The sequence below is a fragment of the Sarcophilus harrisii genome, chromosome 2 (genome assembly GCF_902635505.1).
Source record: "Sarcophilus harrisii chromosome 2, mSarHar1.11, whole genome shotgun sequence".
Lineage (NCBI taxonomy): Eukaryota > Metazoa > Chordata > Mammalia > Dasyuromorphia > Dasyuridae > Sarcophilus > Sarcophilus harrisii.
In genome coordinates this window covers 371,978,343-372,004,625 of record NC_045427.1, presented here as the reverse complement: position 1 = coordinate 372,004,625, position 26,283 = coordinate 371,978,343, and the positions used below count along the sequence as shown (strand labels likewise).

The following is a 26,283-nucleotide window of genomic DNA, read 5'->3' as shown; positions in this document are numbered from 1 at the left end:
TATTTTTTGGATATCAGCCTTTCATATTTAACTCACATGCTCTCTATATTTCTAACTGCTCTAACGGGAATGTTCTTATGCTTATGTTCTAAAATTTAATCTAATTAAGTATCTTATGACTTCCCTTTCCTTTTTATCTTCTCGAGTTTTATATTTGAGAGTAAAATTTTCTATTCCTCAAGAATGTTGCAGTCCTCTAACTGCATTGAATATCCATTTTATCCCTTGAAGGATTATACTCAGTTTTGCTGGGTATATTTCTAGCCCTCTGATCCTTTAATGTAAACCATGCGTTATCCTGACTGGGGCTCCATGATAATTGAATTGTTTCTTTTTGGCTACTTGCAATATTCCCTTCTTTATGGGATCTCTTTCAGCAAGTAATTGGTGAATTCTTTCAATTTCCATTTTACCAAATGGTTTTAGACTATCAGGACAGTTTTCCCTGATAATTTCTTGGAAGATGTCTTGGTTTGGGTTTTTTGGTTTGTTTGTTTTTTTAAATAATGGCTTTTAGATAGTCCAATAATTTTAAAATTATCTCCCAGATTATTTTTCAAGTCAATTTAAAAAAAAATCATTGAGACATTTTAGGGTTTTTAAAAATCTTTTGATTTTTAGTATTTATTTCTCATAATGTCATTAACTTCCCATTTGCTCAATTGTAATTTTTAAGGAATTCTTTTCTTCAGCGAGTCTTTGTATCTCCTTTTCCATTTAGCCAATTCTACTTTGTGAGTTTTTTCCTTCAGTGAATTGTTGTGCCTCTTTCCATTTTGCCAGTTTTATTTTATTTTTTTTTTTTTGCTGGGGCAATTGGGGTTAAGTGACTTGCCCAAGATCACACAGCTAGGACTTGTTAAGTGTCTTGAGGGCAAATTTGAACTCAGGCCAGACCTCAGGGCTGGTGTTCTATCCACTGCGCCACCTAGCTGCCCCTTGCTAGTTGTTTTTTAAGGAATTCTCCAAATTGGCTTTTTTGGTACTTCCTTTAATATTTGGCCTAGTCTGTTTTTAAAGGCGTTATTTTCTTCTGTATTTTTTGCATCTCCTTTACAAAGCAAGTCTTTTTTTTTTTTTCATGACTTTTTCACACATCACTTTCATTTCTCTTCCTCTACCTCTCTTTTTTTCCTCTACCTCTTACATGACTCAAAATCCTTTGTGAGCTTTTCTATGATCTGAGACCAATCCCTAATTTTCTTGGGAGGCTTTAGGAGGCTTTAGATGTAGCTTTGACTGTTATTTTCTTCTGAGTGTTTTGATCTTCCTTGTCATCATGGTAATTTTCTATGATCATTATTTTCTTCTGTTTGCTCATTTTCCCAGTCTATTATTAGACTTTTCTTCCAAGGTGGTGTGATAGGAGAAATGTTTGCTAATTTTCTGGCCTGTGCTCTGATCTGTGACCACAAGCATTCTTTTCCATCATGAAACTGTGATGAGGGTCCTTGCTCTACTATGGTCACAAGCTCTGGTGTGCTAGTGCACGTGATTCTCATAGAATTATGGGCAAAACAAGAGTCCTGTGTCAGGGCCAGAAAAAAGACCCATTATCTCCTTCTGACCAATTGTTTGACTTTACTATCTGTAGGCTGAGAGCTCTGGAACCATTGCTACTGCTGATTAAGCAGCTACCAAGACCTACTCCTAGCTTGCTAGGGAAGGGGTTGGGATTGTGCCGGCACAGCTAGCACTGGATTTTGCTCCACTCTCAGCCAGGTGGGATCGATCTTTCCTGCTGACCTTCTAAGTAGTCTTTGGCTAGAAAATTATTTCACCTCATCTTTATGTGAATTCTGTTTCTGGAATTGTTTTGACATTATATTTAGGGGCGCAGGATTTGGGGAGAGCTCTGGCACATTGCTGTCTTTTCTTCACCATCTTGACTCTGCTTCCTAATCTTTATTTCTCTGTCCTTTAATTCTTTTCCTAGCTATAGTTATGAACAATATATGACCTAATCTTTTTTATGCTGTGACAATTAACATTCAGTTGATACATCAATTTTGCTTTTATGAAAAATGGGCATCCTCTCAGGAATTTGTGTCATTTCTACAATTCCAACTTACATCAATAGCATTTTAGTAGCTTGCTTTTATATAATACTTTTAAGATTTGCAAGGTGCTTTATATATAATTATTTTCAGCCACTCATTATAACAGCCCTATGAAGTTGATACAATTACCTTTATACTATGAATGAGAAAAACAGATTCATTTGAGGTCATACTATTAGTATTAAGTCAGAAGCAGGATTCACAACTAGATCTTGCCTGACTTTAAGCCTAGCAATCTTTCCATGATAACACACTGCCTTTTCAAGTTGGAGTCTGGTTTCAGCTGAGCATTTAAGTACTTTTAATGTTTAGTTTTATACCCCTGATAAAGTATTAAGATATCATATAGCCAAGAATTCTGGCATAAATGTCTTATTTTATTCCGGTACAGTCTCTTAGTGTTCTATCTATTGTATCAGTATGTAGCTCATGATGGATAATGTGTTATCTGAGGAGCTTCTTTAAGTACCAAACCCAGAGCAGATGGCTGGGGCCAGTTAAAGTATTAAACTGTTAAAATGTAACAGAGGCACAGTTGTACAGCTACTGAAGAATGAATCAAGCATCAATAAGCTGAAAATTCTTTCCAAATATCTACACAATACACCTCATCAAACTGGTTTCCAAGAACAAAGCATTTTAGTACTATCAGAGATCATTTGACACCATGGTTCAAGGGTTTAGGGAGTCCCATTAGAGTCCCATTACCATGAAAAATTTGGGGCAGAGGAAGATCCTGCTGCAGATTCTTGATCAAACCTTCACATGGGTTTTCCTGTTGCTGGAGAAATGCCAAATAAAACTCCTAAAATCATTTCTTCTTGTGAATGCAGAAAAATCTGATTTTTCCTCAAGGACAGTAGGTAAGTATGATTAGCAATGTCAGGCTCAAGAGAATCTAAATTGGATAAAGCAAATGCATGGGATATTACTTCATAAAGAGTATAAAACAGAGAGACATGATTGTGTTGTAAAAGAAGGAATTGAGTAGGATACTGACAAGCTAGCACAACTAAAGATCTTGCTGAATACCCTATGGGAAAAAGGTCTAGGTGAAAAAGCTGTAATCCCAACTATATCTACTAACACATGTTAAGTAAGAAAATGGAATGGGGGAAAAGATTCCAAGGCAGTCACAGACACATGTGAGCAAAGGAATATAGTTAAAAGAGCCTTAAAATTAGGAAGAAGTAGGGAGAAATCATTTTATTTTGAGGTCAGAAATACAGACTATTGTTCTGAATTACAGCATGAGTACTCTGAGAAAGAGTAGGGATAGGCCTCGTAGTTTTACTTTACATGTTTATTTCAAAAGAGAGGCACATCCAGTGTGATAAATCTTTTATGTATGTGCCCAACAATTTGAAATCCAATAAAGCCTATTTGTTTGTGACAGTTCTTATGTCAAGTTACTGAGCCCACAGATAAAAAGTAGTTTTCTCCATAAGGGAGAATTCTTGCATCCAATAAACACAACCATCAGCTCAGTTCTACTATTATTTATTTTTTTAAATATTTTTGAAAAAATATAATTTTTTTACAATATTTTCAACTTAAACACTATTCACACTGAACACGTATGGCAGCTTAACCTACCCAAATATGAAGTTTAAGAAGCCAAAACTGTTCTAGCTTTGTTAAAAGAAAAGTTGTTGTGCTGTAGACTATTGTGTAGTGATGATTAACAAAGCAAGGGAAAAGCACCACTCAAATCAGAATGCTAAGACTTCCTTGGTTCAATTTGACTAAGTGTTATATGCTAGAATTTACATAGACACAGCTATGAAGTACTGGGGAACTTGGAAGATGATGTAATTTTCAAATTACACTCCTCCTTGGATGTATAACTAGGAGTGGGTTTCAACATTTCTAACATGATAACATAATGTAAAAATCAGGGGGTAGTTTTCCATCCATTTGTTACTCTGTAACTTTAGAAGCCACTCGAGACCAGCTGGCTTGCGTGGAGCTCTTTCATTACCAATTCTATTCTTGAAGTATAAGTTTCTCTCCACGGGGACAAATACAATAAGTAACAATACTGAAGTCTGAACGAAGTAATTTGTATAACAATTAGAACTTTACTTTCAAAATTGACTTTTTTTTTTAAAGTTAAGGCATTAACAGGTGTTGGTTAACACCAAGTGACTAGTTTAGTCTCAATTAAAACAAATCATTTAGTCAAATTTCTAAATCTTTTTCAGAGGTTGTCTGATTTGTCACAACTTGACTGGTGCTTCTTTCCTCACTGTCCTTCACATCAAGCCAAGGTCCAATTACTTTCAGTAAACGTTTGACAGCTTTTTACTTAATAACAGTCTCAGCACTTTTATTAAGCATGCAAGACTAACAAAACTTTGGCAATGCATAAGTGTAACACAGTGACAAGAAGGGAGAGCTTTTACAATTAAGTCTTCTAATACTGCCTTCACAGTGTGGAAATTGTGCTACATCCACCAAAAGAGGGCCCCATCTACTCAAATATTTAGTACTTCACCCCAGGAACAAACTCCTTTGCATTTGGATTCAGATTACTCTTGACCTGGAAAGTAAGAAAGCAAGTTTACTAAAAGACTGCTCCTAAAAGCTCATTAGTATTCATTATTTCCCCACATGCAAAAGTAGTTTTAAGTTCAAGGCAAAGCAACAATTCAAGGTTCAACTCTGAAGATCGGTCATTAACTCCACATCTCTAGTGACAAAAGAGGTAAGGACCAAATGTGATATCTTCCTGACATTAAAGCAATGTAAGCTATTCTAAACAGGTTGGAATTCAGGGAAGTTATATTTTAATCAGGAATACACACTCTGTATTAACTGACAGTATGACTTTGCTCAAATAGAATCATGATGTCTTCTCTTTGAACACCAAAAAACTTCTGAAAGTTATAGATACTGTAATAGGGTATTTATGTATTATTAACAAAAGTTTCTGATGTGATGCTTTTTATTGCAAACAGCCAAGTAATCATGTTGATGAAGTTTTGCAAATTATCTAAACCCTGGTTTACTACTTTACTACTCCCTTTCCCTGATTGCCTTTTTGGAAGCTGAAAGATGTAAAATTCAAAATTAGTCATTCTACTATTTTTAAGTATTAGAGATGAAAAAACTATTAAGTAAAAAGATTAATTTTGTCTTCTCCTTTATTATGTAGAAAGCTAATGTTTTTTTTAAATCCTGTAGGCAATGTTCATTGCAACAAAGCCTAAACTAAAGTGGGAGACAAGAGACCTAGGTTCTACTCCTACTCTAGTTCTGGATCACCAGACTGGTTGTGTGACCTTGGCCAAGGGACTTCCTTTATATATGTCTTAGTTTCTTCATCTCTAAATTATAGTAGTTGGGCTAGATGATCTCGAAGGTCTTTTATAGCTCTAAAATTCTATTGTTTTTTAGGCTTTCCCCAGACGTGCAAATACACAAACCAGAGGACAAACCATAAGGGAACAAAGGGATGCCTTTGAATTCACAAATTCTTCTACCACCTCTTGATTTGGCAACTAATGAAGAGAAAGGCATCAGGATGCACTCCAGGGCCTGGGATATGTGGGCCTGAGAGATGGAATCTGGTTTTTAGGTTACCAGCTAGAAGCCGTACATTATTACATACACAATATCCTGTGGCAAGAGCTTAATTCCATTTTCATATTTGGCACATAATAAGCATTTCCTTGGTCAGAATGTATTTCCCTCAACCCAAATAAAAATTAAAAAAAACAAAAACAAAAAACAAACCCATATCATAATAATCCAAAATGCATACATATCTTTTGGCAACTAAAGAGAAATAAGATCATTTACTTATTGACTGAATTAATAACGTAGCTTTAAACAGGCAGACATTTCAACAAACTACTCAGAATAAAAGTACTTGTTCCAGCAATAGCTCTGTGTTTATTATAACAAAGGACACACTTACACCGTAAATTTCAATGTTCTCTAGTAGCCCTTCGGAATAGTACTCAAGCTCAGTGACCAAGCAACAGCTGCATATGATGTTTCAGAGACTGGGAGTGAATTCCAGAGTGGCTAGGGGTTGTAAATAGGATAGAAAAGCTGGCATTCAGTCCTCACTAGGTTTCCTAGTTTGATTTTAGCCTTATTAGTTATCTTAATCTGAAACTGAATTTAATCAAATAAAGACTTGATGGGCCCCATACTAAATGATGTTATTTAGTTTTTATTAAAATTCTGGGTGTTTCTATTATTGCAAATACAAATCCTGTATATTAATAGCTGTCAGCAATGAAAAATGAAAGACAATTTAAAAACATTTGTGCAATTTATTTTTGCTGAGAGATTATTAAAATCAAATCTAAAACTAAAAATAATGAGTTGGAGTATTTGAATAAAAAACTTTAGGTTATAAAAATATCATTGATACTAAAATGACTGAATGGTTGTACAAATACTTAGAACCAGAATTTAATTTCTTAAATTTACATAAACTTGGCCCTCCCTTTAAAGATAATATAAATAAAGCAATTCCTTAAAGTCATTTAGACATCCTAGAAAGGGAAATGAGGCAGGGAGATTAAGTGACTCAGACCAGGAATAAATAAATGTTTAATATGAGACTAGCATCAAGGAGACCTCAATTTTTATTCCATGTTGGGGCTGAAGCAGTTCAAACCAATATAATCCATCACTGAATCTCAAGCTTTGGAGAAAGCATCACAACAATTTTGGCCAAAAGAACTACTTCTGAAAAAAATGAATTAGCAGGATCAGAGGATTTTAGAACTGGTGAAACTTTAGAGATCATCTAGTCCAACCCTCTCATGTTACGGATGAATAAAGAGGCTCAGAAAGATTAAATCGTTTATGTAAGGTCATACATCTATTAAAGTGTAATAAGCAGGGTTTGAACCTCAGTCTTCTGAATGACTGAGTTCCACTCCTTAGCACCTCTTCTCAATAGGTTTTCCCACAAATTAGCGAAGATAAACTAAATTTTAAAAAGATGAAAATAAAATTTTTTTTTTTACCACAAGATCCTCCAGAGAAGAACTGTCACTGATGACAAGGTCATTAAACTGGTCCTGGATTTGGTCCATAGTTTGTGGGAGGTCTCGAGCTGGAATGAACCACTCATGTTCTTCTTCTTCTTCCAGCATTTCCTGGAAACAGCGCTCAATAAATTCTTCTTCCCACAACTCCTCTTCAATCTAGCAAGATAAAATGAATCTTTCAATTAAAAATTTTAAGACATATTTTAAAAACAAACAACACTCCCCTCTGCTTCTATTCTAATGAGATTTCTTTTAAAATTGTTGAATTATCAGATAAGGTTAAGAATCAATGCCATAAAGATACTAATATTAACAGAATGTTTTTCTTTCCTCCACTGTTTGTATTTGTCAGAGAAGTAACAAGACAAAGCAGAGAGCATTGCTTTTGACCTACTCATCTGATGTGAGGAAGCCATACTGGTTACTGGATACAGTATCATTACTTAGGAGTATTCATTTGAAGATCAAGCTCCAAGAGGAATATTACCAAGCTTGCATTGTTTTTTAGGACAATGCTGGAGAAACTGATAGTATCAAACACAATTTTAAAGAGTAAGGTGATATACGATTATCTTGAACAAAACTCCAGTGATATAGGATGAAACTGATAAAACGTGTATGAGTAACCAAGAAACTCATTTTCAAAGTAGCTATGGTCTAAAATTTGAAATTGAAGAAAATAAGCCTTTTGAGAAGTTGTCCAGGTTCTTGCCCACATGTTTGACATGATAAAGTAACATTGGCATAATTGGATTATGTCTTAGCAAGAATCCAAATTTCAGAAAATACAAAGTCATCAGAGCCTGCATTGCTGAATAGATAGAGGGTTGGTCTGGAAGGCAGAAAGACCTGTGTTCAAGTCCTTCCTCTGATTAGGAGCCTGGCTATGTGATGATGACCAAGTCACTAAACCTCTTAATCTTTCAGGTAACAAACATGGCCCCAAAACGAAGCACAACTACATTGGCACAAAGAGTTACCTTATCTTGGCATTCCCTATATGAATAACTCCAATTTCATTTTGTCTTAGTTGCAAAATGTAAGGAACTCCCCAAGCACAGAGAAGTCTCTTTACTCGAAGGCTGGAAAAAGCACAGGACTGAGAAAAAAAAATCTTTACACACAACATGACCACTAACCTGTCTGTTGAATTCCTCTTCATTTTCCATCCACATGTACTCAGCAAATGGATTATCATCTTCATGAGAATGACCATTAATAATCACATCTTCATTGATGATGCTTGGGCTAGTACTGCTGCGACTTGGATCTTTCATGGTTGTATGTTAGTTGTTTTTGTAACCTTACAAGAAGAAAGCTAAAGTTAGTTGAGACTGTGAAGGAAACACTTTACCAAACACTCTAGTGAGGTTACGTAAGCCAACAAAGCACTTCAAAATGCTTTAAGTTACAAGAAATTATCTAGGAATTGCTGAAATTTGCCTAAAATAATTTGAATGAACAATGACCCACAATGTCAAAAATCTGCCTTTTTTTTTTTAACATAAAGGGGATCTCAACATCTGCACTGGAATTGGAATATAGAGACCCGGGTTCTAGTCCATGCTCTGGCACTAACCAAGCTCTTATGACCAGGCAAGTCCATTTATTCTGCTTCAGCTGCAATTAAATATAAAATAAAGGAGCTAGATTACATGATCTCTAAAGTCCCTCAGAATTTTACAATTTTTTTTATTCATTTAACCCATTTATTCCTTTGTTTTATAACAGAACTAGGCTCACCCTGTAAAGACTAGTGATCAAATTAATTTCTCCAAGTCAATTTTATTTTTAGGTTGATTCCCATTGTATAAACCAAATATATTTTTAAATAGGAAAAAAAATTCAAAATCCCAAACAAAACTGAGTTTGTGTCTAGTCTGATAAAATCATATTGTTGGAGAAGTAGCGTATTTGTAGTGTTATATACTTTCTGGAGAATGCTATGAAACACCATGCTAGAATCTCTCCTGTATTGTCACTCCTCTTGATACCCTCTTTCCCAGAACCTTCAAGAATTCTGGCATATAACTACCTTCCTTTAAATGTTTACAATTTCTATTAAAACTAGGATATATCACACTCTGCTAATAGAAAATATTTGATATAAACATAGGATCATAGATTTACAAATGGGAGGATCCTGAGAGGATATGCATTCCACCTCCTTCATTTTACAGAAAAGGGAACTGAGCATATTAAGTGTCACACAGGCAGTGTTAAAGACTGGATTGAATATAGGCAATAAATCGTCTAAGTTTAAATTTTTATGCTTTATAGTCCTAAAAAACTTTATAAGATAATGTTAAAAGGGAATTTTATTAATAATTTGAAGAGTAATTTGAATGAATCATGAACAAAAGGGAAAAAGACAGTATACAGTTTAAAATACCCATCTACCCCTGCCTTTTCTGAAACTTAAGATTTACTACCAGAAATATGGTTCTTTGGATAAACATTGAAAAGAGAAGTTGATCTGCCATATGTGATGCCAGGACCTCATAATGTAGTCAGGAGATTTGTCTGTATTCCCAAATATTAATGTACGCAAATAAACCTGAAACTTATTCTCAATAAACAAATGTTTACCTTATAACGTCAATCTTTTGTTTTATGTAGTTTTATTTGGGGAGCGAGGCACAGCAAGGGGTTTAAATGATGACTTTTTCCCCAAACTCTATCCCTTAGGCTTTTGTGGGTTACTACTCACAAAGCAGCCATAAAGGTCCTTCCCCACCACTTTACTGGCCCTTAATCCTAATTACTTTCAACTGGGGTGAGAGAGGGTGTTGAATAATGATAGAACACCTGTAAAGAACTGTTGATGCACTATGATGCAGTAAGTTCATTTGCCTCTTTCACTATGATAAAACCCAAACCATGTAGAAGAAATCTATTCAATTTTTCCTTCCAAGTTCAGGATTCTTTAGTCCACAATAGATGACAACTACAGAAAAAGAAATTTCAGTATCAGCTGGGGTGGGAAGCATGGCACTCTGAAAGCAGATAAGACAAGGATTTAGAAAATTCATTTTTATGATGGAAATATTTTACTGTTATTATATTTGTAATTTAAGTCAAAAGAAACAAATAATTTCATCTGCTGTATTTGCAGGTTGAGTTCACATGTTTAATAAAACCCTCCAACTACAAAAAAAAATTCAAGGAGAACTGCCTGTTTTTGTCAAATAACCAATAAACTCATGAAATGTTGACCTGACTTAAAAATATTATTAATAACGAGGATCTAGCCTGCCTTACAATTAGACAGAACTAAATATAAATGGACTATTCAATATCCTCTGTAATTAAGCTACATTCAAAGGTATCCTTTAACAGCTTTTAACAGCACCTAATTTTTTTTGTTCTTCTACTTAAAATTTTATAGAAAATGAACCCCACTTTATCAAAAACTTCAATGTTAAAGTACAAAGATACCTTATCTCCTTGCATAATGCAACATAAAATTCTTAAGCTTAGGGTATTAAAAAACAAGACCATCCAAAACCGGATTTCCCAATCAAATTTTAAATTGCCAGCAACTATATACAAAGGACACCAGACATATAACCATATGTACTGAAATACTTAATTTGGTTTCAAATATGCTTTAGTTAACTCAGTTGAGTATCATACAGAATCAAATCTAGCAAAAGCCCCGAATTAAAGCCTTTTTCAAGTGTTATGGGCAAAAGTTTGTGCCAATACAATGAGAAACCTGCCTAGGCAAGTTCGGGAGCCTAGAAAACATCAGGGGACTCCTCTCCTTTCTTGATGGCAACTACTAAAGGATGGCTGAGCAAGGAAAGGATTAGGAAATAGGTCTTAAGCCTCAAACAATGCAGTTAGACAGAAGCTAGGTCAGCTTTTTGCCCATTATCACCTCATCAAATCACATCTGGCTTTGAAGGCCATAAAAGACAAGCAGCTGACCAGGATCACTTTTAGTCAAGTAGGGCTGTTCCAAGTAATTGATAACTGCAGCAAACAAGAATTAACAAGCAATAAGTGACACTGATGATGATGATGATGACCATGACTACTACTAGTAGTACTACTACAACATCTTACGCACAAGATGAAAGAAACAATTGCTGACTAGATTTTGGTCCCTCGACACAAGTGTGAGCCAGAGGGGTGAGTGTCCCCTACTCCCAGAATATACTATTATCATTAAGGGACTTGACAGTTGGTGAGATTGACTATATTTTATTCCTTCCTCCTACAATTAAATTCTCTACCCTTCTGGTACCAGACATATCCTTCAAGGCTACTTTCTTAGAACTTCATAAATCTTTAGCTTCATGGTCTCAGCTTTATTAGAAATTGATCATTACTATTAGTTGACATTTCCAATGCATTCTAAAAATATTTAATCTTCACATCTGTCCTGTTGTGGAAGGGGAAGTAGCAGACACAAATGAAGTAACCGAGGCTCCATAATTTTCCTTTATTTTCTATTTCAAAAGTAATCATGACTTAAATCAAGCTAGATAATTAAATTGGTAATACTACTGTTGTAGGACTGATGACAATTTATGAGTGCAATTTCCTATGTTAGACTCAGATTTGAATGGCCAGTACAAACTAACAAAAGCTTTTATAACTGAAGGAAAAATGTGACAAATGTGACAAAAGTGACAAATCCTAACCAAAAATAAAACAAAATTCCAAACCTGGACTTTGACAAAGTCATTAGGTTCATGGATTGAGTTTGGGAAGGGACAATTACTCCAATCTCTTCCTTTTATAGTTGAGGAAATTGATATTTGTCTAAATCACACATCTAAATTAAGTGGGTATCTGAGAACAGGATATGAATGCAAGTCTTCCTGACTCCCAAATTCAGCACCCTATCTTTTAACACAATTTCTTCAATTTCAATTAGGGACAACTTTTATTTGGTCTTTGGATTTCTAATTTGGGGATTTTAGTTTAATTCAAATATGGGCATATACTGAACAATTAAATAGAATTAAGGAAATACAAGGCAGGATATAAAGCTATTATCAAACATTGCATAGTGTGTCTGCATTATAATTTTATCCAGAAGCTGTTATTGTATACAGAAAATTTCTTCCAGAACTTAATTCAGCTATATTACCAGATTAGCATATCTTCTTAAATAAACATTCTTTTGGAGAGAAGGATAAAGATCAGAGGAAAAAACAAAAACATTAAACCACACTGGAATCTATTCATTTGCAGATGAAACCATGCTTAGTAAAAATGATAGCTATAAGACCCAGTTCAAAATTTGCAGGAAGACTTTTAAAAGAAATCTGAAAATTCTAAATGGTATGATTCTTAAAATCCTCAAATGTTAAGAGAATAAAATGATTAAACTCTTTTTTCTTTTTGATGATTTCAGGGAAAATTATAATTATGACAGGATGACAGTGACTTCAAGTAAGTAAACAATCCCTTTGCTAGTTCCTGCAAGAAATAAAAGCTTTCCAAATGACTACTGCAAGAAAGTCTGAATGATAATATTTATCAAACAGCTCATCAGACTAATATCATGTTAGATTTTATCACAATAAAATAAAATATCACAGTGCAATCACCTGGGATAAAATTTATTAGTATTAATGTGAAAAACATGCAAATTGTACATATTTCTACCTGAAGACTTAAGTAGTAGTAGCAGCTGCAGTAGTAGTGGATGACTAACATTTTGTAAATTATAAAATTTTAATAAGTTTCCATGTTTGTTTGAATATGTTTTGAGTCCATTTTATAGGACCTTTAGAACATGCTATTTTAATGAACATGAAGTTATGGGTCTACAAAAACAACTCCCATTCTGTAGCAACAAATTTGTACCACAACCTCAGCCAGCAATTCAACAAGAGGGGGACCATTAAAGTTTATGGATGACTTGGGACTATAGGTAAGACTCAAAAGAACACCTACTAATAAATCACCAACCCAACTATAACGAATGAAGAAACTCCAAACACCAGAATCAAGTGCACTCAAATTTCTAATTTTGGGATGTACATATTTACGTGAATAGTTCATTTAAGAGCGTCAGTTCCTTGAGGATAAGAGCTAGCTCTAAGAAATACTCGAGAGGACACTTTCTATCACACTTTCTATCTTATCTGGTATCTGGTTCTAGAAAATTAGAATAGATTGTGTCTATCAGTATACTTAAAAAAAAAAAAAAAAAAAAAAAAAAAAACTTACACTCTTCACCTAGCCCAACTTAGGTTTTATAAGCTTCTCACAGTTCAGCTCTGCACAGACATTCCAACTGCCCTCTCCCCCAAAACAGAAAAATCATGTTTTATGCAGGTGCATAGGGTAAGATTATCAAAGGACCACCTAGTATGCTAATGAAGCTTAACCAAAATTCACTATCTTAATAACCTGAAAAACATCTTGCTCTATACCTTTCATGTCGTCTTCCAACTGTAAGATGTAGTCGAATTTAAATTACAAATTTCCAAAAAAATGATAGGGAAAAGAATTCCAAATAGTCCTCACGAAATTGCTTTTTGTTCATAAATACAATTCTTAATTTCACAAAGCTGGCAAGGACAGAACAGCAATTACAACAAAAACAAAAACACAAGATTTTTGTATGAAGAACTTAAAAATAATATATTCGGAAAAGTTGACAAAGCCAACCTTCCCCAAGTATTGTATCTGCATCTCTCACAGAAAGAGTTCAAGGCGTCTGGTGAGCAGTCTTTAGTGATTTGCAAAGTCAACTGAAAACTAGAAGCCAGTACAATGCTTTAAAGTGCTTCGGTAAATGCCCTGGTTGGGCTGCTGCGCAGTCCACCTTGTCCCGCAAACCTAGTCCCAGGTGAGGGATAAAAACAATGTAGCAGCTTAGGGAGCGATGGGGTACCACTGATTTGGGTACACCTGCATACGTGTCCCAAACATGTGCTACAATCACTTAAAGCTGGAGGAGCGATGAGCCGGGAAAGAATGGGCTCAAAGGGCAGCTTCTCTACCCTTCTCTCCTGGAGTGCTTTAAGGGTGTCCCACCAGGTCGCCCACCCCTCTTAGATTTGGCAATAAACTGCGCAGGCGCGGTAAGGGTGGAGGGGAAGGGGGAAATGTTGCGCGTGGTGACGCGCAGGCGCAGACAGGGACAAACAATGAGCTTTGTTGCCCGGGTGGCGGTGGGAGGCGGAGGGAGTGGGGAGAGAGGTGTGTGCGGGGAGGGGGGAGCGGACGGAGGGAAAGGTTGGTATCCCGGCAGCCCCCGCGCGCGACCAAAGACCCGGATGGAAAGCCGCGAGAGCCCAAATAATAAATCATGACAATAAAAAAAGTCACCGCCATTTCATGGGGGAGAAGACAAGAGTCCTCCGCCCCTTACACCCGCGAAGGCCAAGAGGGACCGGGGCTCCCCCAGCCCGCAAGGCCTCTGAGGTCCCCTCAGCCGTCATGGAGTCCCCCTCCACTGCTGCGCCGCCCCCTCCTCCCGCCGTACCGCCCGGAGGGGGCCCCCCTCACCCAGTGCACGGCAGCGGGGACGGCAGCCAGCGAGTCCTGTCGGCCTCAGCGGATCTCCACAGGCAGCGCCGCTCCCCCCGCTCTACGTGCGCTTCACCCGCCGCCTCCCTTCCCCAGTCCCAAACAAACACCCAGCTCGGAAGTGACCTCACTTCCGTTGTAGGCCCCGCCCCCATTCTCCTCCTCCCTCCCTCCCTCGACTTCCACTAGAGCGATAGCGCGCGCCGACTCTTTTACCTAGCTCCTCCCTCTCCACACCAGTCTCGGGCCGCAAGGTGGCTACAGATCGGCCTGCACCGGACCCCGAGGCTCAGCTTCTGGGTCGGGTGGTTATCAGGGGAGTCAGGACTTCCGAGTTCCGCCTCGGGTAAGGCAGCACATATCCTTGTGTCAGAAAAGCCCCCACACCCATTCCACAGAAGCGAAGACTTGAGGACCCCGAAAGAGAGCGCTGGGCGAAGGTCATTCACTGGGCTGGGGAGGCGAAATTCTAACCTCTTATCAGAGGTAACCTCAAAGGAGAGTTGACCGGATGACTGACGGGTACGCCAATGGCCCGTGTGTCCGTACAGATTCAGATAACATCATGACGCTTGCATCATTGGTAGCCGTCCTGGACTTAGTTCTGAGACTTGTGGGACACAAAGGGAGACCGTGAAGGATCTTTAAGGGAAGTCTGATCTGAGATCTGAAGAGTAGATGGTATGCAAACCTGATAAAACCTGCCTCAAAAAGAGCTGAATTCCTTTCTCAGACCTGTGCACAGCTGGATCTTTCTCGCAAATCCAAAGTTAAGTTCGGTGCGTAATGCCCCTTTACTGTTAATCGTTTGCCTCAGCAGCGGCTTATGTGCTCAAATAGGGTTCTTTTCATCCTGTCCCTTCCGAGTGGTCGTTTTTCTACAGCTACGGAATTTAAGTTTTCTGAAAACCCAACATCTTGGGAAAGGCATTACACTCCAGAATCTGGGGAAAGATTTGGCCTCTAATTTAAAGAACAGTTGATAGCTACCATATTTCAATGGAGAAACAAGGGGGTTTATGCTATCAATCTGTAGAATCGGATCAAAATTAGTTAAGATGCGATGACAGCCTAAGCAAAGAATGTGGTATAAAAATGCTGAGAAGATAGATGGGACTAACAAATCTGGGGGGGGGGGAGGGGAAAGGGGGGAGTAGACCAAGCTAAAAAAAAAAAAAAACCTTGAGAATCTGAATTAACTTGGTGACTCAAAGTCCAGATACCTAAGTCTTAAAAGAAATAAGCAGTCCTGAGATTCAAGTACTTAAATGTTATCCCTCTTTCCTTCGAAGGCTTAAAGCCTTCACCTTGTCCCAATCGTACAATTGTTTGGGACTGTTGGTTCAAAAGTGTACTATTAACATTAGGATAGGTTTAATTTTTTAAAATTTAATTCTTTCCCAGTTAACACTTTAAACTTGCCTATGTTTGGTCTATCATCTTATTTTCTTCTCGTTTGATCATGTATTTGGGGAATGCCCATTTCAGAGCAGGAAATGTTAAAATATAATGCCAATATTTAGAAACAATCCAGGTATTCATTTCTATCTACACAAATGCCAAGCAGGGAAAGAACCTGTGTAATTTTAAGGGATTAAGGGTATTTAAGGCACACGTATAATGGCTGGAGGATAAGAGGGGCACTAGGCTGAAGATTTGTTTTCATATGCATGCTATTGCATAAAACCATTTGGAAATGCCACAATCAAGAACCAGGGAAAATAAAAACCACCACACAGTAGTCACAATAGGGTCCAGTTCCACACTTCACATGGACAACAGTTGTCAGTTACACCAGTTTTAGTCAGGAATGACTGAAAGGAATTTCGAAAGGGATGTTGGGATGTTTGGTTTGTTTTTTTTTTTTTGGAGGGAGAGCAAAGAAAAGGCTGTAGGAGTTCTGCTCCATTTGCATTAGTCAAATAATCGACCTTATAAAACTAAACCCATTTCTGGTTCATGCCACCCACCCTGTGGGCCAATTATGAACAATTATGTTTCTCTCCTTCCAAACCATCTGAGTGGTGTTATTATTATAAGCAAGCCTGTGTAGCCCTTCAAATGGCAGCAGTTTTTTTAGCCTCAGCCAGTCTCGAAAGTATCTCAGGCTTGCCCAATTCTGCTCTAGCTAGAAAAAGAGGATAATCCAGATAAGCAAGTCCAAGGCAAGTAGGAACAGATAGATACAAGTGAGCAGCCTATAATTAAGGTAAATGGGCCTTTTCAGATACAAAATTTAAGTTAGGTGACTTGTAGAAAATTAATGGGCTAGAATTACCTTTTTGTAATAACCACATATTCTTATCAGTGTAAAGTTAAAGCCACAAGGAAATACTTTACAAAACCAAAAAATTGCCTTCCTTAACAGGCAGCCAAGTTTCTCTTTTCAAAGAGGAGTTGTGTCAAAATACTGTCATGCATATTTCATCAGTTCTGATATTGAAATGATAATTATGGTAACCATTTGTAAATAGAACCTAAAAGTCGTCAGTCTCTGTAAAAGTATTCTAATAGTTCTGGTGTGTTACATACACTTTAAAATTTGATCATTTAAGTGTTCCAAAGGTGGTTGACTTCTGAACAAGCCTACAAGCTGAGAAATTCTGCCTAAGCAACTTTAAACTAGGAATGAAAAGGAAAATAGCAAATTAAACCTGGGTCAGAAAGTAAGTTACCAAACTATCATTTATTTGCAAAGGTTAATTTAAGGGACTGACAATTAGAAAAGTGTCCTTTGTATTTAAATGAGAAACCTCAAATGACATAGTTCTCTTGAACACTAACCTAACAAGAGCTAGTAATTTATGAAGCATAATGATTTATGTAGAAATAGTAATTTATTAATAAAATGGAAAAAGCATTACTAGACAGGTATCTTGTCCACACAAAGGGGAACTCTGATTGTAGTCAAAAATAAGAAATCCAAAGCAATAGCAAATGCCTTTTAACCTAGATTTAAATTTGATAGCCTTTCCACTAAGTGTGAATGAAGCCAAATGCATAAACTTATGCTATAGCTTAAAACTGGTCAACACTTTTAACTTGATCAACACTACATGATTTACCTTCAAATTAGAAAAGGATCTATATCTTAATCTATTCCATCCTCCCTCTTTAATATATACAAGGGACTGCTTTCATTTGGAGTTTACCACATTTTAGCCATCCTTATGTCTTCCCATTTAATGTGGCTATCCAACTGTCTGGTAAGGGAAAATGTTTACTTGCTCCTCCAAAAGAGTGTAAATGGTAGAACATTTAACTATTTGTTCTCTTCCCACAAGGATAACTTTAAAATTCAATAAATTCAATAAATGACAATCAGATGATGTATCTGATCATAGTTTCTTATTTACTAGAACAGGAACCACTTGAAGAAATCAGTTGTTTAATTTCTTATGCCAAAATTCCCACTCTATGGTATATTAAAAAATAAAATGCCATTTACTATTCTTTGTACTCTAACATCACTACCAGTACAAATTCAAAATTGCTACAAGAATTGAAACCTTTCAAAGTTCCTTCTAGCCCTAAAGTATCATGATTTTTTGCAAATCCAAAGGGCCAAAACAAAAGTAGAATTGTTTAATATTTGGAAGATTTTTTTCAATAATCCTTATCTGCTATCTCTACTGTGGACATTATTTATCGGGAAAATCTCCCCAATCGTTTAATTATGAAATCTAAAGGCCCCTCTACACGCTTAATCCCATTATATTAAACATTTAGGGCTCATTATGTTCTAGCTATTAACATAATCAAATTTTCCTGTAGCATGACACTAGCTTTCCATCATGTTCTCACTTAATGTGACAGAAGAAAAAATGACCACAGACCCAGCTATGAAATTGGGATTATAAATTCAATAGCACCAAAGAAATGGACATTTTAGTAGCGGACACACCCAGTTTTAAAAGAGTAGTAATTCAACTAAATTGCATGCAAAGAAAGAGAAAGTCTATGAATAAGCCACAACTGACATACATTGTTAATATTCCAAACATATAACCAATTATTGTTGCCTAGGTTTGTTTATTGGTAATCACTTCAGTAACTTGAATCCACAGATATAAGCAGTATATAATCAGAAAATTACAAGTAAACACAGATTATACATGCAAATTTCTGTTCACAAAGGTCACAAGTGCAGGTACATTAATTAGAAGCGTGCTTCTGGGATTATGACCAAACTGTTTTAAAATGCAGATATGTAAAATTACATTTAAAGAATATGAAGAGATGATCTACACACTTCAAAAATCAAATTTTGCTTATACCAGAAATGTATGACAGCTACAGGATTCAAGTAACAAGCAATAAGAGCTCAAGAAATTAATACTGGTCAAAGAGAACGGGATTTTTTTTGTTTTTACATTTCACTGAAAATACATCGACTACATGAAAAGAAAAAAAATCTAGTAGGAACTTAGAAAAAAATTACAAAATTTTAAAGCCAATTACTTAATAGTTTTCTAACATCTAAGTAACAGCAATGACATTAAAAGAAGCTGCACCTGCATTTTTAAATTGCAACTTTACACTTAAGGACGTTTCCAGAAATGAAATACAACTAAATAGCTTCACACTCCAAATGAAAAATCTGCTAGGCTCAGATTAGAATGTGGAATGTTTCAGATAAAATTAACAAAAATACAATGTAAGGTTTTTGTTCTTTATTGAATGGAATCAAAATGTGTTGACAATTCGTTGAAGCTGGAAACTAATAAAATTTCATTTCTTTGAAGGTTACTTTTCTTCACACATCCACTTTTTTCATAACGGTGCAAAAAGTTATCTTAAGTGGCTTGAAGAGCCAATCTCTACAAAGCACTTCTGTCTGTTGCCATTCTCATAAAACAAAAGTTATTCTGCATTAACTTAACTGTATATGCATTTTTATTGTAACACTTAACACATGAACAGACTATTTTTTCACTAAAACAAAAGAGTACAATATTTTCTTCTACTAACTATCTGTACTGCGTTTAAAAAAGATTAACGTTAAAAACAAAGAACCACTTTTCCTTGGAAACCCTTAAGCGTCTTGAACATCTTAAGCTTCTTTCTTTTGCCTGCGATCTTCTGCCAATTTATTCAGAAATTTCTGGGGGGAAAAAAAATAAAACCAATTCAGGGACATATAAATTCTATCTAAATTAGCAAGATTAAAAAAAAAAAATTTTAAATAATGTTTGGACCTTATAATTTAAGATATCTCTGTAACAAGTTTTTGCAGACTAATGTAAACACTGAGCAAATGAAGGAAAGACAGTTTTATTAAAATATTGCAATGATCAAAGACTTAAGGACACAACAAATAAAAACAAATTAGCAATTCCTTCAAGTATAAAAATTATTTTTAAAATTTGTAGACCAATATTTTACCCACTAGACTAAGGTATAAAGTAAATATTTGATTACTTCACAGGATATCTTGTCTATACATACTAGATCAATTGAATCCTATAGTAACTACCATGACAACATATTTTTAAAAATGTATCATATAAAACATAATTGTTCACCATAGAGTATTATTTCAAATATATGGCAAACCTTATCTTGAAGACTAGCTTATGCAATAAAATCTAAGGGGAACTTGAATCCGATTTGTTTTAGTGTATACTTACAAATCAACGAAACTTTCTTTAGCTCAATACTAAAAAGCAACTTCCACTCTCATTTAAGATGGCATTCTATTATAAAGCAGTTCAGAACAATTTATAAGCCAGTTAATGAAATCCCATTAATTTGGGCCATGGATGAACATCTGGGCCCATTTCTATCTTTATTTCACTCAAAAAAATCAACTCTAACTTTAAACGGCTGAACTCTGAGGAAAAGTTCCCAAAAAGCATTATTCAACACATTTGTAGTATTTGTTAGCCTAATTTTTCAGCAAAACTGGAAGTTTATATAATGAGATTCTATTCACTACAAACTGTTTCCCCCCGTGGTTTTTTTTCCCTTTCAATCTGTTTTTTCTATCACAATATTACTAATATGTGTAAAGGGCTGAAACTTTTGAGTTCATGCACTGAGGCTGGAGTACTTAAGGCTAACTACAGATTGGACAATAAATACTCTATTAGCATATGCTTGGAAAACAGTCCTTCCCACTATTCTGTGCTGGCTGGACAATTGGTGTATACAGAGAATTGTAGGAGGGACTGGGGGGTGGAGTAAGACTAGCCAGAGTCACTTCTGGGCAGGAGTCAAAAGGTCATTGAGATTCTGCTTCCATCCAATTCACTCCTACCTCTAAAGACCAAGGACTTTTGCTTATCCTGACTCGGGCTGATTCTAAGGTATCCAGGGTGCTAACATGGTCATCACAAATATGGAATGTTTTACATGATTGCTGCACATATCAAATTGCTTACTATTTTAGGGATGGAAGGAGAAGTTTGGTAACTAATTTTTTTAAATGAAACCTTAAAAATTTCTTTTATAAAGTAACTGGAAAAAATAAAATGCTATTTTAAAATGACAAACCTTTTATTTGCCTACTTTGATTTCACAGAATTGCTTCTTCAATTTTGTTTTAAAAGAACATTCTTACATTTTGGCTCACCTTAATTTAGTTTCCTAGTATAATAGCTTGACTTTTTTTCTTTTTAAGTCTCTAAATAAATGACAGATATAATATGTCATAATAAGAATATTGTATAATAATAATAAGAATATTGTATGCTCGAAGTACTTTATTTTTGCAGTCAGTACAAAACCTGTGTTTTCGCAGATAGGTTTCTAATGTTTCTAAAAGACAACTAGAATCAATTAAAACTACTTCATCCCTGCATTCCTGGGACATTAGTTCCCACACATCCATCCAACAACCTCCCAAAGGTTTTGGTTTGTGTGTATCTAAGGAGTGCAATTGACATCTCTTGTTCTTCTTACTTTTTGGAATTGCATCTATCATGTCATTTAGTTTGGACCCATGCACATAAAATAACGTTAACTGCTACTATTTTAAATCAGAACAACATTAAATGCTGAATGAGTCAATGTTAGTTCCTGATGCTGTAGCTTATATAATTTCATTTGGGGCTGAACAAGCTACCAAAAAATATTCCTTTACATTTTGGCTCACCTTAATTTAGTTTCCTAGTATAATAGCTTGACTTTTTTTCTTTTTAAGTCTCTAAATAAATGACAGATATAACATGTTCGACACTGCTACTATTTTAAATCAGAACAACATTAAATGCTGAATGAGTCAATGTTAGTTCCTGTTGCTGTAGCTTATATAATTTCATTTGGGGCTGAACAAGCTACCAAAAAATATTCCTTTCAGTTTAGAACTAAGGTTTACTTAGAGACTTAAGTAGTTTTCATATGCTAAATAGCACTCTATTCCAAAGTCCACTTAAGGCAATAATGAGTATTTCAGTATGCCAGGATCCTCATCCCAATTTTCCTTTACTTTTAGGCATTTGTTTTACCTTTAATTTCTGATAATGAGGCAAGCTGCTGCAGTGAGTATTTTTTGCAACTTCCTCATTTGTGTAGAAGAGAGAACAGAGTTTACAGTAAAATCCTGTCTTGGGTATCACATAGTCCACGCCTAGGGAAAAATACACAAAGAATCTAATCAACAGGTAATTTAAGTGTGAAGCAAAACATTTATTTGTATTATTTAGCATTATCTATGTAATATTCAAAAGTACACCGAGAATAATTTTGTGAATATGTTACCTTTCATAAGCTGTAAAATAAAAGAAAATTTGTCCAAAAAAAGACATATAGCATATTAAGGTTCTATACAACTTAACATCTCAACTAAAATACTAAGGAATAAAATGCATATTAAATTTTGAGACACTGAGCAAAGAAGGCAAGATTATAACAACAAAGTCTAAGACAGACCAGAACAAGAACAGACAAGACAGCAACAACAAAAATGAAATAATTTTATTATTTAAAATTACTTTTATTGTGCTAATGTTTAATTAAGAAAAATTCAATTCTCACCAACAGGAACATTAGGTTGATATGGTCCAATTCTATACTCATCTGGGATATCCTCCCTTTTCATTTCGTTTTCACCATCTGTATTTTCACTTGTCTCTTGGTTCGGATCCATTCCCTCAAGGTTCTCGGCAGATTCGGCACCTCCAGGCTCTGTACTGTCTTCATTTTTTATTCCATTTTCCAACGAGCCATCATTCTCCTGATCAAGTTCCTCCATCTTGTCCACCTTAATTTCAACCAAACTATCGTCATTTTTGTCACCAGATTTAATTGCCATTCCCGATTTACGAAGTTTCTGAAGTTCCGAATCTTCCTCATCACCAACCTCATCTAGAGTGACAAAACCTTCCATACTCCCTGGAAAGCGACGCTGTTAAGAGAGACAAAGTTTACTCTGCAACAGTTAGTTATCCTGCAGCATCCCTTCCATTTGCATTTACTTAAAAAAGGAAGGGAAAAGCGTCTTTTTCTTTCCTTCCTTGTCCTCTGGAAAAAGGTTGGATAACTTTCCTTTTCCACTGAAAACACTAAGCTAAAAGCTTATTTAAATGGTATGTTACAAACAATTAGTTAAGTTGTAACATACAGATACTATTTCTGAAGGGCAAGGATTTTCTAAGGACACAAGCTAAAATTCTGTGTTTCACTCAGTTCCTTAAACTTCCTTGTATTTTTGACCAAACCTATTTAAACACATCCAACCTAAACTAGAACTAAATTTAAGTAATCAAAACTTATATAGTATACACCCGTGTGCAATTATTTTACACACCATAGGAGGAAAAAAAGAATTATAAATTTTAATTATAGAATCCCTAAAATACTCCATGTAGGTACCAGCCTCAAATGTAAGCTAAAACTGAATTTAAGTTATAAATTGCTACCTTGAATTTGAAGAATGCCACTCTTGATAATGCAAAGAATGTTATCTTTTCAAAACTTAATGTAATTGCCGGAATCTTAAAACAGTGGGCACAGCAAATTTTCACCCTCAAGTTTTAAAATTTACCTATCGAAACTAAAATCGAAATTAAAATTTACCTATTAAAAAGAAGGCAAGAGAAATTTTCTCGAATGTTTTTACCTTTTTAAGTTTCTTCTTTGCTGCCGCTGAAGAACCAAGATTCATTTCCATTTTTTTCAAAGCTTTTTCTGAAGGTTCTTTTTTAATGTCAGCAGCCACATCACCTAAATTAGCGAGGTCAGTTTCATCTCCTACTGAGCTGCCACTTTCTAGCAGTGCAGCTGCTTCTTCTTCATCTACAAGTAGCTCATCTTCAGATTCAAGAAGTAAACCAGGTTCTTGCTCTGCCTGTTCATCTTTTGTATCTTTATCAGCATCTTCACTTTGTTTTTCTTCTTGTTCTTTTCCTTCAGCTCCACTATCACTCTTCTGGCTGCCATCAGTCTTAGACTTTTTGTCACTTGGAGAGTCTTTGCCATCTGGAGAGTAAGATCTCTTTCTGCAATAAAAAGTACTCAATTATATTCTGATTAAATGCTTTCAATACACAAAAATACATTCTATGAACTACTTTAAAGGAACTTACCGAGATTTATCTTTCTTTAACAGATCAATTCCTCTGTTGGGAATCTATATGAAAAAAGTTAATACGATTAAGATCTTACAGTTAGTTAGCTCTTCAATAGGTGAACTTAAAGTACTTGAGTTTGATTAATCCTTACAAAGTTCATACTATTTCATTTAGATTTAGTGTTCCTAGCAATATTGATACCAAAAAGGGTCATTTAAACCCTTTTTGCTATTATTTCAGAATGTAAAGGAGTATTATTTTTGCCGAGTCTTCTTTAGTAAAGTGATACCTTCCCAAATCTCTTTCCTGTCAATCCAACATCTATTTTCAAGTATTTTAGTAGTTGATTTTCATTTCAAGGATAAGAAGAAAGGGGACAGAAGAAATAGAGAGATAGATAAACAAAAATGCAGGGACCACGTTGTTTTAGGTTTCTAAGTTGGAAAAGAAAAATGAAAAAACATACCCGCAATACCAGTTTTTTGTATTTCTCAGATAAGTCAACCTTCACATATCGGCCCTGGAACCAAAGTGCCTTTTTTGCACAGTGCTCCACCATGGCCATGGCATCTTCTCGGGTTTCCATTTCTATGAAAGCCTAAGGAAATTTTGAAAAGAAATTAAGAATACCCTTCAGCATCCATTAAACAATTCTTTTAAAAAGCAAAATGTTTAACATGTTTTATTTTAAATGATGGTCTAGGGAGTTAAAAGTGCCTAATCCCAGTTTCAACTTTGCCATTACTCAGATTAAATTCCTTAAACCCAGTGTGTGCAATAGGTTTACCTTCTATAAAATGGAAATGAAAATTCTCTGAGGTTAAGATTTTTTAAAAAGTATTTTAAATATGCAAGGCATTTTAAAAAATTAACATTTCTATAATTCTTCAAGGCATCCGGGGAATTTCTTTCAATATATTATGGAATGTTACGCAAATACTATTTATATCCCAATAAAGAAATTAATGTTCAGGAGATTGGCCTTCAGAAAATGACAAAGAAAGTATGATGAGGAATTTCTCCTCACAACCAGTTCACTGTGTTTTTCTTCATTATACTACACAGTCTTTTAATTAAAGATTACTCTAAAATGTAGTTCAATAATTTATTAGATCATTAGTAAGTACCTGGCTCTTCATCCGCATCAATATATAATTCTTTATCTTTCCATAGGGTTCAGCAAGTTTGATGACAGCACTGTCAGAATAGCCAGAATGGGGCAAGTTGCTGAGATGGATCACCCGTCCAAGTTCAGGCTTTTGTTCAAATTTCTGATCAGGTTTTCCGCCTTCTGGTTTCTTTAATTAAAGAAATAAGAAAAAAGTCAACTATACTGATCAGAAAGTTAACTTTTTATAAATTAAGTCAATCTATCACAACCACCATTTAGTAAACAATTTTTATGCCAAGAACTAGGCTAGAGGTCATAAAAATACAGTTCTGCCAAGAACAACATAGATATATAACTTTTAAAATATAAATGTGTGTATGTGTATATAGTATTTATGTATATAGGAAAATCAAAGTATTTCTGATGGAAATATACCTTTAAAGGAACAAATGACCTTCCCCTTAGAGATTTTTTTAAAAACTAGGGATTCTAAGTGTCTTAAGTAAGGGAAGAGTGCATTCCAAGACGGGCAGACAGTTTGTGAAGAAAAAGATACTAAACAAAGAACAGCAATTACGCCAATATAGCTAGAATATAGTAAATTAAGAATAAGTTCCTATTGTGTGTCAGGTACTTTACCATTTTATGCTCATTTTACAGTTGTGCACTTGTTCAGGGTAATACAACTAGAAGACAATGTTTTGAGGCCAGATTTGAATCCAGATCATCTTAACCATAAGATCACTGTTTTAATCAGTGCTAGCTAGTTGCCTCAAAGGGATTAATATTTAACACTTCAAAATAAAGTCTTCTACAGTCTTTAAACATCAAACACAGGCATCTGAATAAAGACAGCTTATTCAAATATACAGCTACTGGGGAAGAAAAGTGACATCACACAGATTTCTGCTTTAAAAAATAATACCCTGGGGGCAGCTAGGTGGCCAGTGGATAAAACACTAGCCCTGAAGTCAGGAGGACCCAAGTTCAAACTTGACCTCAGATGCCTAACACTTTTTAGCTGCTTGACTCTGGGCAAGTCACTTAACCCCAATTGCCTCAGGGGGAAAAAAAAAAAAAGAGCA

At 35.4% G+C, this 26,283-nt stretch overlaps 3 protein-coding genes and 1 long non-coding RNA gene across 10 annotated transcripts in view; 2 read left to right on the top strand and 2 right to left on the bottom strand.

Moving 5' to 3' along the window:
- The window catches only part of SLC23A1 (solute carrier family 23 member 1), a 30,678-nt gene extending 22,987 nt beyond the window's left edge, over positions 1-7,691 (top strand). Inside the window, exon 15 of one of the 2 annotated variants that reach the window (XM_023504947.2) lies at positions 7,428-7,691. The gene's annotated coding sequence lies outside the window, so the exon portion shown is untranslated. Of the gene's footprint in view, positions 1-5,459; positions 5,542-7,427 lie in introns of those variants that run through there. The other variant, XM_023504942.2, reaches the window with a different exon arrangement.
- PAIP2 (poly(A) binding protein interacting protein 2) lies at positions 1,035-14,713 on the bottom strand. 2 transcript variants are annotated; one of them, XM_003756601.4, is made up of 5 exons: positions 14,555-14,692; positions 9,884-10,022; positions 8,215-8,378; positions 7,052-7,231; positions 1,035-4,602 (listed from the first exon to the last, which is right to left on the bottom strand). In XM_003756601.4, the coding sequence occupies exons 3-5, from the start codon at positions 8,350-8,352 to the stop codon at positions 4,546-4,548; spliced, it is 375 nt and encodes a 124-aa protein (XP_003756649.1). In that variant the 5' UTR covers positions 8,353-8,378; positions 9,884-10,022; positions 14,555-14,692; the 3' UTR covers positions 1,035-4,545. The 2 variants fall into 2 exon arrangements, with proteins under 2 accessions (XP_003756649.1, XP_031809224.1); XM_031953364.1 differs by lacking the exon at positions 9,884-10,022 and having other exon boundaries at positions 14,555-14,713.
- Positions 10,997-25,505, top strand: LOC116421633. Its single transcript, XR_004232114.1, has 4 exons — positions 10,997-11,212; positions 12,447-12,484; positions 22,011-22,179; positions 25,261-25,505. It is a non-coding gene; the product is annotated as an uncharacterized LOC116421633 (long non-coding RNA).
- Positions 18,588-26,283, bottom strand: part of MATR3 (matrin 3) — a 31,541-nt gene continuing 23,845 nt past the window's right edge. For 3 of the 5 annotated variants that reach the window (XM_012550971.3, XM_012550978.3, XM_012550983.3), the window contains 7 exons: positions 25,215-25,385; positions 24,554-24,685; positions 24,103-24,146; positions 23,637-24,015; positions 22,553-22,922; positions 22,024-22,145; positions 18,588-19,679 (listed from right to left, as the gene is read on the bottom strand). In XM_012550971.3, coding sequence (XP_012406425.1) covers positions 19,629-19,679; positions 22,024-22,145; positions 22,553-22,922; positions 23,637-24,015; positions 24,103-24,146; positions 24,554-24,685; positions 25,215-25,385 — 1,269 coding nt within the window. In that variant the 3' untranslated portion in view covers positions 18,588-19,628. The remainder of the gene's footprint in view (positions 19,680-22,023; positions 22,146-22,552; positions 22,923-23,636; positions 24,016-24,102; positions 24,147-24,553; positions 24,686-25,214; positions 25,386-26,283) is intronic. The other 2 variants (XM_012550988.3, XM_003756600.4) reach the window with 2 other exon arrangements.